At 34.6% G+C, this 14,833-nt stretch overlaps 1 protein-coding gene across 1 annotated transcript in view; it reads left to right on the top strand.

Moving 5' to 3' along the window:
- The window catches only part of CNTN5 (contactin 5), a 1,349,686-nt gene that overhangs the window by 1,057,766 nt on the left and 277,087 nt on the right, over window positions 1–14,833 (top strand). The window contains exons 11-13 of the mRNA XM_032167221.2: window positions 499–635; window positions 1,782–1,911; window positions 4,213–4,363. Coding sequence (XP_032023112.1) covers window positions 499–635; window positions 1,782–1,911; window positions 4,213–4,363 — 418 coding nt within the window. The remainder of the gene's footprint in view (window positions 1–498; window positions 636–1,781; window positions 1,912–4,212; window positions 4,364–14,833) is intronic.

Consider the following 14,833-nt stretch of genomic DNA (forward strand, 5'->3'; position numbering starts at 1 on the left):
AAATTATATTGCAAGAATGTAAATTAAGAAAAATTTTACACTAAAATCTGGATTCACAAATCATTTTTCCAAAGTTATTCAGGTGTTATATATAGAGAGAGATAGAAACAAGTTGAGTAGATACACTGTATATTTCTACCTGTGCTAATGCTGCCCCACTACATTGAAAGAGCAATTGACTCTAGTACCTGACTTCCTATGAAACTGGTTCAGGTGCCTTGGGGACAACTAAATCACTTAAAGTCCAAAAAAAAAAGAAGAAGAAGATTTTGCATAGTTACAATAGCATCTTATGTTATCAAAATATCTTCACTGCTATTTTTTGGGGGTACAGGAAATAGAATTTTGTGTGTAATGCAATGCCGTGCTTCTTCAAAATACCTATGGTTGAATGAATTGCTTTTAAAAAAATACATTGTATTTTTCCATGTAAATTTTAAACTTGGTAAAGCTTTTGAGAAATGAAATCATCCTTGTTTACTGCTTACATACTTACAGCCTACCCACACTGGGTAGAAAAACTGAATGATACTCAGTTAGACAGTGGGAGCCCTCTCCGATGGGAATGTAAGGCTACTGGAAAACCCAGACCTACATATCGTTGGCTGAAGAATGGAGTACCCCTCTCACCTCAGGTACTGTTGGGAGTTATTAACCTGTTCTGTTGTCATTTTAGCGAGATTTCACACAGGACAAACTAGGCTTCTTTAGTCTTATTGAAAGCCTTTTCGTATTTCTGATTCTTATAATGGGACATGTTTGTGTTAAGGATGAATGTTACGGGGATTAACTGAGAATTTAGCTCAATGTCTGGGATATAGTAGTCATATATTTTAATGTATTTTGAGTGAGAGACATAACAAATATATAAGCATTTTTAAATTTTAGTTACCTCATTACATTTTTTGGTAATACAGTGTTTCTTTAAACTGTTTTCAATCCTATAAATTTTTATGAAACTATCAATGATTATCATAGACTTATTTCCATTTGTAGCTAACCTTTAGATATCACCTAAAATTACTTGGCATCTTCGTTGATAGACAAAGCACTGCCAACTAAGTTTTTTTTTTAATGATTTGTTTGGCATTAAGTAGACAAGACATCTGGTTGTTTAACAACATTTTAAATTTAAAATTCGTTTTTGAAATATGCTCTTGACTTAAGGTTACCTTAATTTGCACATGCTCAATTTTTTGTTTTTTATACTATCTTCTGATACTGAAGTATATTGTCTGACCAATAATTTTATCTAGAATCTAGTCACAAGGCAGTTTTCTATCTTTGTTACTTTTTTGGGAAGTGAGTGAAAATGGCAAACTACTGATTGGATCAATATAGTAAAGGGATTGTTCTTATGACCTGGGCTATTTTTAACCTTGATCTCATGTGTCTACAACCTCAATCCTTTCTACTATATGAATCCTTCTTTCCCTTTGTAAACAGAATGCAAATAAAAGCATCACCTGCTGATTATATTTCACAAGCTCAACTAGTGTACCATAAAAAAGGCACCTCACTGTAAAAACCAACCTGAAAGTAAAACTTGTCAGAATAACTACAAAAAAATTATAATTTCTTTTTCAACCAATAAATAACTATAATTTACAAGAGGCATGTTATAATAAAATAATGAACAGTACATTTACATTGCTAAGTGGCCAAATGATGTTTAACTGCATTAATTGCAAACTTGTTTTTTCTTAGTCTAGGAGAGAATACCCATAAAATCCATGTTATTTGTTTACTTTCTAGATCTAATTTTTTTAATTCCATTACAGAGTAGGGTTGAGATGGTTAATGGAGTATTGATGATCCACAATGTGAATCAATCAGATGCTGGAATGTATCAGTGTTTGGCTGAAAATAAGTATGGAGCCATTTACGCTAGTGCTGAGCTGAAGATTCTAGGTATGCAGTTTCCAAGTAAATAAATGGAAAAAAAAAAAAAACCTTTTCATGCTCTAATTTTTACTATACTGAAGTTTTATGATGTGGTTGTAAAAATCTACTTTATGGCTTGAAAAGAAATGCTATGTCTTGCTGATTTTTTTTTTTAACTTTAGTAGACAGGTTTATGTTGTGTATAGTTTGTCCCATAACTTTTTGTTCGTATAGTTTTTCTAACTTTAGTTTTCATCTTAAAAGGTTTACACAATACGCCTTTGCTATGGCACTTTAAAAAATCATGTAAAGAAATATATGTTAACTTCCAAGGAAGAATGCCTTGAGAGTGGGAGATCAGAATATAGAATTCCAGCAGCCTGTCCATGCTCCCATAGCAATGCTTAATAATTTCCCAAGCAATTCCTATCAGTAGCTTTGTGGTTCCTGCAAGACAAGACTCCAGGCTAAATCACTCTCTCCTCAAGGGGCATCAACTAATACCATCCTGATGTAACAGGGAAAGGCTTCCTGACACCAGGCACTACAATCTCATAGGGTTACACCCTTGATAAGAATGTAACCCAGGCACTGCATTTCTTCACTATTTAAATACTACAGGAAAGAATCAGTCCAGTGAAGTGGACTACCCAGAAAAAGCATATAGGAGCCATTGGAATGAATTTTACTTTCCCCACTTTGATTGTTTCCTAAACTCGTTCTGGGATGTTTGTAATGTAAAGAAAGATACTAACTCATTGTCTTTCCAAAGCGGGCAGAAGCCCAAGTGTGCTTTCTATTCCCCATTTAAATTCTCAAAGCGTGACTTAAGAGAAACACCAAACATCTCAGGAATCTTGGAACCTTCCATTTACGTATCAGCTAAATGTAATACATCCTAAAGCAATTTGTTGAATTGTGAATGTTTGCAGTTGAAATTTCTCCACATTACACAAATCCATCCAAAATAGATACAGGATTCTTCCTTTCGATCTCCTTCGTTCTAACCAATCAAATGATAATGTACTTTCTTGTCAACTCACACTATAATAGCACAGAATTAAAAGGCTGATTCACCCTTCACCTAGTTAATAGCCCTGAAACATTTCTCAAACCCTTATCATTCACAAGAAGTATTTTCAAAATTACTTTTTGTAAATTCTATTCCTAGTAGGAAAAAAAAAATGTTACCTATAACTATCTCCTCATAAATTCTTTAGCTTTTTTTATTTTTTTATTTGAAACAAAGTCTCACTGTCGCTCAGGCTGGAGTGCAGTGATGCCATCTCTGCTCACTGCAACCTCTGCCTCCAGGGTTCAAGCGATTCTATTGCCTCAGTGTCCCAAGTAGCTGAGACTACAGGCACCCACAGCCACACCCGGCTGATTTTTGTATTTTTGGTAGAGATGAGGTTTCACCGTGTTGGCCAGGCTGGTCTCGAACTCCTAACCTCAAGTGACCTGCCCACCTCAGCATCCCAAAGTGCTAGGATTACAGAGGTGAGCCATCATGCTTGGCCAGTTTCTTAGTTTTAAAAAAATCTCTTAACTTATCTCAATGCTATACATAACTTTTTCAATGTCGTGACATGCATTATGTTGATATATGATATATTTTATATATATAATATGAAATACATATAAATATCAGTTTGATAAAAATAAATGTCACAGGTACTGTAGAGTTGTAGACATCTTTCAGATTCTCTTTTAGATGCAAAAGTGTTTTGATAAAAATTATAGTATACACAATATTAATATTAATGAATGAATGATCAGAACTAAGTGAAAAATTACAAGTGAAATTGCTCATTGAAATTCAAATAATTCAATTTGAAAAAATTAATTTTTAAGCAATGTAGTATATAAAACATTTAATGTTTTATAATATTAAAGTAATATACAGAATAAATTAAGATTCGTACATGGGAAAAGGAAGACACAGGATTGTCTTTTTCACAAGTCACCTCCATCTTACCAAAGGAAGCCCAAATGGACTCTCTTGGTTAGCATCTTGCTCTTTTGCCAAAGTCATTCACTAGTCTTTCGTAATTGAAGTTGGTAATCATTATTAAAACATGTCATTTTTTGAAATAGCCTTTACCTGTAGATCCCACATTGTATGAAATCATCACCTGCTAATGTAGTAAGATACATATTAATTAATAGTAAGTAAAATTTTGAGTTACTGCCTTTTTCATGTGTGGATATACTATGATTTTATGAGAAACGCCTCCCAGAAGAAAAAGTTAGAAAATCTTTGTGAATCACCCATTAGAGATTGTTGTCATTGCTTATGGTAGAAACTAACATTTGCTTTTTTAATAGCTTCAGCTCCCACTTTTGCACTGAATCAACTGAAGAAAACAATAATTGTTACCAAAGACCGAGAAGTTGTCATAGAGTGCAAACCCCAAGGCTCTCCAAAACCAACCATCTCTTGGAAGAAAGGAGACAGAGCAGTTAGAGAAAACAAAAGGTTAGAATCTATTTTATAATTCAAGTTCGACATTAGACTTTTTTGAGGTTACAGGTGACACACACAAACTATGCAAGAAAGAGTCTTGCGGTACCATGAGACGTATTTTATGAACTGATTGAAACATGGTTTTGCCTATATAGCGATTTTAAAAGAACCCGAAGTTTGACTTGAGAATGGTCAGTCTTCTTTGCCTCCATGGGATTTTAGCGCAAGCTGGAAATTTCACTAGGTTTTGAAGAAAGTACACTTTAATTAAACTAATTAGTTTTTGTTTGTTTTTCATCTTGCTTCTGCATTAGGAGGTCTACAAATCGTCTGTGATAATTTTTAAGCATTGTGTTTTAATTTGATTTTAATACAAATGGTAAAAACATGTGAATCTTCTGGATAATCATGACGGAATACTTTCATGTGATATTTATGCCAAAGCTTGTCTTTTTATCCAGGTCATATTTAGGCAAAATAGTATAGGATTATTTTTAGTGGCATAGGCAAATGAGAAATGAGCAGAGGAATATTTAATATGTAAACATTTGTCTTTGGCAACTAAAGCCAAAGGATATCACAGGAGTACAAATGGAGAAAAAATCATGAGGGAATGAAATCATCACATGGCAATCTATTTGTGCCAAATTCAAATGTTCCATGTCCTACTATTATTGATATATTGGTATTACAAATGGTGATTCAGCTTTGACAAAATAGTATCCTTTATTATGTCAAAATAATATTGTAGTGTATTAGATTTTGTTTAATTGATCTAGAAGTATAAGGAGTTTATGACTTGTTTTATGTTTGTCCCAATCTACATAAAATATAATTAAAATAATTTAAGTCTGCATTAGCGGTTCACTTGAATAATTTCTTAAGTAACAGTGAAACATTTTGAAAAATTTTAAAAAATAGAATATTTTTGTTTTCCATCAAATCTGAGGAACACTGATTTATTTATTTATTTTATTTTTATTATTATTATACTTTAAGTTTTAGGGTACATGTGCACAGTGTGCAGATTTGTTACCTATGTATCCATGTGCAATGTTGGTGTGCTGCACCCATTAACTCGTCATTTAGCATTAGGTATATCTCCTAATGCTGTCCCTCCCCCCTCCCCCCACCCCACAACTGTCCCCAGGGTGTGATGTTCCCCTTCCTGTGTCCATGTGTTCTCATTGTTCAATTCCCACCTATAAGTGAGAACATGCGGTGTTTGGCTTTTTGTCCTTGCGATAGTTTACTGAGAATGATGGTTTCCAGTTTCATCCATGTCCCCACAAAGGACATAAAGTCATCATTTTTTATGGCTGCATAGTATTCCATGGTGTATATGTGCCACATTTTCTTAATCCAGTCTATCGTTGTTGGACATTTGGGTTGGTTCCAAGTCTTTGCTATTGTGAATAGTGCCGCAATAAACATACGTGTGCATGTGTCTTTATAGCAGCATGATTTATAGTCCTGTGGGTATATACCCAGTAATGGGATGGCTGGGTCAAATGGTATTTCTAGTTCTAGATCCCTGAGGAATCGCCACACTGACTTCCACAATGGTTGAATTAGTTTACAGTCCCACCAACAGTGTAAAAGTGAGGAACACTGATTTAAATAGTCTATTACAGATTAAATAATTTTTGGAATTACTGGCTTCAGTTCAGACCCAAAGATCTATGCTTCTTGGAAAGGGTGATCACCTGGGATTGGGATGGGTCATCGCTGGCACTCTTACACCAAAAGACCTATCATAAGGGTCAAGGCTGTCACTCAAAACAAAAGACAAGCTAACAAGAGAAAAACATAACACATTTATTTAATCGAAGTTTTATGTGACACGGGGGTCTTCAGAAATGAAGACCCAAAGACTTAGAGAAAATTCTTTTTATGCTAGGTTCAATGAAGAATAGAGAGCTGTGTAGAAATATGATTGGACAAAAAGGATGTGATCTAATGGTTATAGACTGAGAGGGGAAATCCAGCAAGGCCTATGTGTTCAGATTCTTCTTGGCGTTTTTGTGTGGTATTTCTTTCCTCCAGGTGTAGGACAAATCACCTGTCACATGAGATAATTCAAGGGAGAAGGGAGAAGGTCAATCTTTCTAGCTTTTATGGCTTGCTTTGACGAAGGGAAGTTATAGTTTCTGTGATCTGCCTTAGGGGAGAGAATTCTGCTATCATTCTCTTCAGTAGAGAAAGATGAGTGTGAAAGAGACAGATGGGAGAAGTTCAAAAATATCCTGCTTCCAAGGTCCTTTCAGTCTTCTTCAGGTCAAGGTACTCTGTGCCGCATTCTGGGGTATCATATTCTGAGCCCCAACATCGTACAACTTGTTTTAAAAAGAATTTCTCATTCTTAGGTTGGGGGGTGGGTAGCAAATGACAAATTGTGAGATCATTGTTGCCTATGACTGAATTGATCAGATAGTGATTGAATATTAGTGGATTTTTGCTCACAACACTATGATTTTTTAAAAACTGCACAAACCTAATTCAAGTAGAAGAAAATTGTTTTGTTTCATAGTAAGAACAAATAATTTACACTGCTAAGTTATTTTTTCTGAATGTATTAAAAAGCTTACAATGTCATGAAAATATATATGCCTTATCTATGCAAAACATTCTATCTGAAATGGATGACTTTGTTTTATGTTTCCGGGTGGCATGCGAGTTTTGTCCTATTTATTTCAGTTCACAATAAGAATGTTCTTCATTAACTGTTCACAAATGTCACATGGTGAGTTTAAAAAATTAAAGTGGAACCTCTTTTACCAAAGCAAAAGTATTGAGAGAAGTAACAGGATTATGAGTATTCTGTTACAACAACATAAGCATACTAAATTTTTTATTTTTCAGATGTTGAAAAATACAATTTGTGAATTTTTCAGCTTTCTTGTTTCTCTTTCTTTCTTTACTGCTAACCCTTGGGGTTAGTGAGAAAGATACATTGACCTGAAACTCATATCACTCAGTTTTTTCTAGATGTCAATACTTCCGGTCAAAGTGTTGCTTAGGAAGAAGGCTAAAATGTAAAATTTTTTTTTAATTTATTCAAGTAAAAGCAAGACTCAGCCACATTTCCTTAGCATTCTGCCTACCTTGATCTACATGTTTTAGGTCAATAAACTGGCTTTATTTAATAACAAAGCCCAGACATATAGTGCATTTTTATTCTTAAAATTGACAGGCACACTTACAAAATACCATTTTTATTATTGAACGACTTGTTACCATATCTGGCAGCCCTAGGCTTTAAGAAGAAAAATGTAGTTCACTACAAAAATTATAACACTGAATATTAAATAAGAGGCTAAGATTTCAACAGCAATAGACAGAATTTCATAATACAAGAAGACACATAGTTGAAAAATTGTACATTCTAAAATTATGACTAGAAACTTAACAATTTCAAATCTCTATATTTTACATTCTTTAAAAGAAGTCTCAGTTACAATGACAACTTATTTTCTTGCGGAAATTTTAGATTGCTTCTCTGTTACAATGCACACCAACCATTTGATTACAGCTCTAAATATAAATTTAAATGGAAACAGAGGTGTTAGAAAACTGTTAAGACTTCAAAAAGTTTGTGTCATTTTTTAGTTTATAATTTACATTGGGTATGCAGATTCAAATCATGGCTTATTTTATTGGAATATAAATATAAATATCATTCATATGATCTATATCAAATATGTGCCCCACTCATCCAACCTACAACAATTGAGACAAAAATGTTGAATGAATTAGCATTGTCCTTCATTAAAAATTTTGTTGTTTTGGGTTCATTCCAAAGAACTATTGAAACAGCAAATGGCAGTTTCTATATAAGAAATAAATAATAATATTATATTGGGGAAAAGGAATTAACATAATAGCATATTATAAAAGAGACATTCAGGCCAGGTACAGTTCTCATGCCTATAATTCCAGCACTTTGGGAGGCCAAGATGGGAGGATCACTTGAACCCAGGAGTTTGAGACCAGCCTGAGCAACATAGCAAGACTCCTGTCTCTACAAAAAAAAAAAGAAAAAACAACTTAAATAAATAATCGGGCATGGTGGTGTATGTCTATAGTCCCAGCTACCCAAGAGGCTGAGGTGGGAGGATGGGTTGAGCCTGGGTGGTTTAGCTGAGCCATGATCATACCACTGAGCTCCAGCCTGGATGACAGAGCAAAACCCTGTCTCAAAAATAATAATAAAATAAGATCAAAAAGAAATATTAAAAAAAATACATCAGTTGCTTTCTTAGCATAAAATTATGTCCAGAGCCATTGCTCTGCCATTGCATAAAATGTAATATATAGTTTTAATTGCAGGAAAATATAATCTAATCATCTGAAAATATGTCAGAAAATCTCAAAGATAAATTTAATTTAGCATTACTGAAATTTAACTCTAAATTGTAAATAAAATGATCGAAAGTGATAGAACAACTGAAGGTTATAGTTCGTCATTTATCAACAGAGTGCCAAATAACCATTTGGCTCATTTTTTTCCACCATGTTTTGAGTAAATCTGCCAGATTTAGTTTTCTTTGTTTTCTTGAGGGTCAGTGTCTTCAAAACACAGTATTTTTTATGTGTATATATTTTGCTAAGGAAATTTAGAAATCATTATTCTAAAGTTGAAAATTTGATAATAACTAGAACATAATATGACTTTTAGAAAAAAATATGATTAACAAATTAGTTGCCTGCTTATATATTACCAAACGTTTCATTCATTTGGCCCTAAATGATACAACTAAAATATACAAGAAAATGGATTACATCAGAGCTAAGATTTGTTTACATTTGTTATATCACAGAATGATCAATATGAACTCTCTTCATATAGTAAATCGCATTATTACTAATAATGATGATGACTGCTTATGAGTTCATAGCATTTATAATTTGCAAAGCACTTTAACATTGTTGGTAAAAGTATAAACCAGTGTATAAAAATAGGACTTACTTGCTCTGCTTATCCTGCAGATTATGAGGTTTCAGTAAGTAACCTAATTTATTATCTTACTAAATTAAAAGAGTAAGCTGATTGGGTTGTGAGAATTAAATGAAATTTTACATGTAAAATACATTGCCTAGTGTATGACATCTAGTCAGTACTCAGTGAATGTTACGTATAATGATAATGATACTGATGACAATGATGATGATGGTGGTGGTGGTGGTAATGGTGATAGTGATAATGATGGTATCTGTATCAAGCCATTTTCATACTCCTATAAAGAACTGCCCAAGACTGGGTAATTTATAAAGGAAAGAGGTTTGATTGACTCACAGTTCAGCATGGCTGAGGAGGCCTCAGGAAACGTACAATCATGGCATAAGACAAAGCGAGAGCAAGGCACCTTCTTCACAAGGAGGCAGGAAGGAGAAGTGCCAAGCAAAGGGGGAAGAGTGCCTTATAAAACCATCAGATCTGTGAGAACTCACTCCCTATCATGAGAAGAGCAGGTGGAATACCACTCCCGTGATTCAGTTACCTCTACCTGATCTCTCCCTTGACATATAGGGATTATGGGGATTATAATTCAAGATGAGATTTGGGTGGGGACACAAAGCCTAACCATATTAATATAATTTGTACCTTTGAATCTTAGAATACTGGCATCCATTTCTGTTATCAGTAGTCTGGAAATGCTTACCATTCTCCTTTCTTTCTCCAGTCATTAAGGAAAAGAATACCTAAGATTTGTTTCCAAGGACTAAAGGAGTCTTTTACATCTTTTGTGTCATAAATTTGTTATTCATCAATCTAAGTCCCCAAATCACCATTCTTTGTTCATCAGAGCCCCAAACCTGTTGTCATTTATTCCTGGCATTGAAAATCTCGTCTCCCTTACCTATTTCTAGCTCAATGTCTTTGGAATAGGTTCCTGTCCTAGCAGACCAAATATTTACTTGTTCCATTACCATTTTATAGGCCATGTGCAAATAGACAAATAGACATTTGGAGTTAATGGAAATAGAAATGAAGTATTTTAAAGACTTTTTTTTTTTCACTGTTTTTCTTTAAGGGCTCTCCAGGTTTTCCCCCCATCACTTTCACTTTTGAAGATCACCGGCACATAGTCAGTTAGGTTCCTGTATCAGTCTTGTCCCTTTTCATACTAAAACTAATAAACTCCAGAAGTACTAGGAAGTAAAATATTCCACAGGGATTTTCTCCTCTAGTAGACTTTCATTCAGAATGTTCTGCTCATCAAACTCATATTGGATTTTCACTCCAGATCATTATTTCCATTACTTGGCCATTAACTTTTGTTAAATATAATCATCCAGAAGCACTCCAGCAGTGCACAAATATTAAGTCTTCATTATTACGTGTTCAATTTCCTGTACTTTTTGTGGACAATCTTAGCTAAAATGAAGAATACATAGTTTTTGATAGAGGTATCGTTTATTTTGTTTCCTTTCCATAAGTGCATATATAAACTGTTGTTGAACCTCATAGAATGTCATATATGTTTAAAATTATTCACAATTATTGAAATTTCAATGCATTTTAAGCACTGGTTTTTATGTCCAGGCAGGGTAAGGTAACAGTTACGGAGATAATGGACTATAATTCAAACTGGTGCTTAAGAAATCCTGCATACAAAAAAAAATTATCCTATGGAGGTGCAGTATTATAGAATAATTTTTCTTTTATCGGACTATAATCTAAGCAAAGACTTGTCCAAAATCTGACATATAATGGCCCCCTGCTCACTAAAGGAGCTTCAGAAAGGCAAAATTTTCAACTTACTCATTTAACACGCATAGAAAATTGCACTAGAAATACCCATTATTTGACTTCTAGTGGGAATTCATGTTGTGTTTATTAGGCAACAATGAAGAAGCTCACATACTGACTCAGAGACATATGGGAAAATCTGTTCTTAACAAAAGCCCTAAAGGACACTGTTGCCGAGAAGAAAGCAAGATCTTCTTACTTTATCTGTGGAAGAGGAATTCATGGGTATAATTAGGGTCTTGTTTTTGTCCCTTTGTTTCCACCTACATGCTGGGTTTGCTAATGAACAAGCTGTTTTGTTGTTTCCTCTGTGACAGTGTCTTTTACATATTAAGAACATAAAACAGTATCAACTTTAAGTATCTGGGTTTTCCTTAGTGTGTAAGAAATTGTGTAATGAAGGAAAATTAGCATGCATAAATTAAGAATGTATAATTTGAATTTGTGAATTAATATCTATGTTTTCAAAAGAAATAAAATGATTAAATGGCATTATTTACCTAAAGGAAGAAAGGTTTCTATCTGAATTTATAAGATTTAGTAACTATAAACTGCTTACAATATAAGATGCCTTAGTACTCAGGGATGGTTATTTGCTGTTTCCTATCCATGAACTTAAGGGGATGAGAAGGAAATGGACTTACATTCATTATGGTGAGATTAAGATACTGACTTCGTGATTTCAGTGAAAGCTAACTGCACAAGACTCTGCCTGAGTCACCTTCTTCATCTTTTCCTTAGAGTGCTAATTTTTTATTAGAAAACATTTTAAAATATAAAGCATTAGCATTTTATTATATTTTATTAGAAAAATATAAAAGGAAAGAAAACAGTCATAGCAGCATTGGAAATTAAGAATATATAGCATTGGAAATTAAGAATTGTTGACTGCTAGGAGTAATCACCACTTCATATAGAAATGAGCTAAATTAAGAATTTATCAATGAGTCATTGAAACCTAGACCTCTGAAACTTTAATGAAGTCAATTAAGAAACCAGCAGAGGAAAAATTTTACTCACTTCTACTTTATGTCCATATCTACTAAATTCAGAAATTGCATCTTACTACAGAAGCTGGCTTGAACCTCCCTCCCACCTGCAAGGTGGTAAGATGCTATGTCCATATTCCACCCCATCTGAACTAATCCAACACTTTTTTGGACATTATGAATCCAGCAATGGGGTGAGAGAGGACATAAATCTTAGGATTTCAAGTGATTAGTAAATAAAGCATAATGTCAACAAATAGTGATACAGAGGAAAAATACTGAAATTCATTGATTCTGGAAATTATGTAATTCCGTGTACTACTTCTAGCCAAAGAAGGACTATATACTGTTTCTAATTTTTCAGGAGTAAATTTACCTCTAGATACAGCTAAGGACTAGAGAATGGAAATCGACAAACATCTCACCTCAGTCCAGTTGAGCTTCATTATAGCCTTAGTAGACCTTGAGCATTTGACTACAGCTGTATACCTAACTGACCTCAAGATTAATATTTGAGGAAGAGATTCTGGAACACTGAGAGAAAAAAGAGACAAATAAAACTGAAAATATTGCCAGTCAGCAAAAATAGGCCTGTAGACATAGGAGCACAGGAGAGTTTAAAGCACAAACACACATTAAGCATGACATTTAAATGATAGTCATAAATTTGGTAACAAGATGTCAAGCAAATATAAAAAGAATCATCATTATGCTTAAGTACAATACAAAAAAATTATGTGTGTGTGTGTTTGTGGGTGTGTGTAGAAATAAGTTAATAAATATCAGGAGTCGCAAAGCAAAAAGCTAAAAGCATTCTAAATCATGGTGACAATGCAAGTAAACATAGTCATAGTCCATATAGGAAAAATTAAAGATTAAAGTAACAAAAAACAGATATATTGTAGAAGCATTGTAGGTTTGTTTGTTTTTATTGAGATAGGATCTCACACTGTCACCCAAGCTGGAGTGCAGTGGCGCATATACAGCTCACTGCAACCTCGACCTTCCAAGGTCAAGCATTTGTCCCACCTCAGCCTCCCGAGCAGCTGGGACCACAAGAGCACACTGTCACCACCATGCCTGGCAAATTTTTTTAATTTGTTTTGGTAGAGATGGGGTCTCACCATGTTGCCCAAGCTTGTCTTGAATTCATGGGCTTAAGCACTGCTCCCAGCTTGACCTCCCAAATCGCTAAGATTATACGTGTGAGCCACTGTGCCCAGCCCACTGTGGGCTTTTTAAATTACATTTTTGATGAGTACTTAAGGACAATGAGAAAATGATGGTATATTATCAGTGGAAGAAATCATTGAACACAGTACAAATTTCATTTGAAGAGAAAATGCCTGCATGGACACAAATACATTAAAAACACTAGAAATAAATGAAACTAATTGTTCACAGGTTATCTCTGAGAAGAGGATTATAGATAATTGTAAACGCCACTTTATGCATTTCTCTTTTGCATCACTGTAAGGAAATACCTGAGGCATCGTAATTTATAAAGAAAAAGAGGTTTAATTGGTTCACAGTTCTACAAGCCATACGGGAAGTTGGATGCCAGCATCTCCTTCAAGTGAGGACCTCAGGAAACTTACAAGCAAAGTGGAAGGTGAAGCAGAGGCACGTGCCTCACATGGCCAGAGTGGGAGCAAAAGAGATAAGAAGGCCAGGTGCAGTGGCTCACGCCGGTAATCCCAGCATTTTGGGAGGCCGAGGCAGGCAGATCACCTCAGGTCAGGAGTTCAAGTCCCGCCTGGCTAACATGATGAAACCCTGTTTCTACTAAAAATACAAAAAATTAGCTGGGCGTGGTGGCACATTCCTGTAATCCCAGCTACTCGGGAAGATGAGGCAGGAGAATCGTTTGAACCCAGGAGGCAGAGGTTGCAGTGAGCTGATGTCGCACCATTGTACTCCAGCTTGGGCAACAAGAGCAAAACTCTGTCTCAAAAAAAGAGATGGGAAGAGGTCCCAGAGTATTTTAAACAACCACATATTTAGTGAACTGAGCAAGAACTCACTTATCACCCAGGGGATGATGCTACGCCATTCACAAGGGATCTGCATCTGTGATCTAATCACTTCCTACCAGGCCCCATCTCCAACACTGGGAATCTGATTTCAACATAGGGTTTGGAGAGGACAAACATGTAAACCATACTATCCACATTTCTAAGCTTGGTCTCTTTCAGAGAATTAACCCAAAATAATGCAAATTTATTGAATAACAGTGTACTCACACTCTGCCAAATAGTTGAATGAGAATGGGAAAAAAATTCTCACATTTTCAAATAATTCAATTTTCAACAGTATGTTTACATAATATAACAATGATCACAAATATCTAAATTAATGGCGTCCACTTAAACACAGAGGATCAGAAGATAAACACTTCAGGAACCCTCAAAATATCGGTTCCTAATATTTTCCAAATTTAGGGTGATGGAAAACCTAAACACTCCTCTTTAAAGTCCTTCAAATATTTTCTTTTTCTTGACCACTCCACCAGTTTGTTTCTAGATTTCACTTTTTTCTTTGTTGTTGAATATAATAAAATAAGTCTCAACTCCCAACGGAAGGTAACACTGAGAACCTCAGTTAATTTAAGCTGTAAATGACAACAGAACAAGTCTGGTTTATTGTACTATGAGCACCTCCAGTTTTTGACTTTACATGTTATGTCTCTAGCTAATTACCAGTTTAGGAAACAGTTTATAAATTCTACTTCTAACCATG

Source organism: Hylobates moloch, unplaced genomic scaffold (genome assembly GCF_009828535.3).
Source record: "Hylobates moloch isolate HMO894 unplaced genomic scaffold, HMol_V3 SCAFFOLD_11, whole genome shotgun sequence".
NCBI lineage: Eukaryota > Metazoa > Chordata > Mammalia > Primates > Hylobatidae > Hylobates > Hylobates moloch.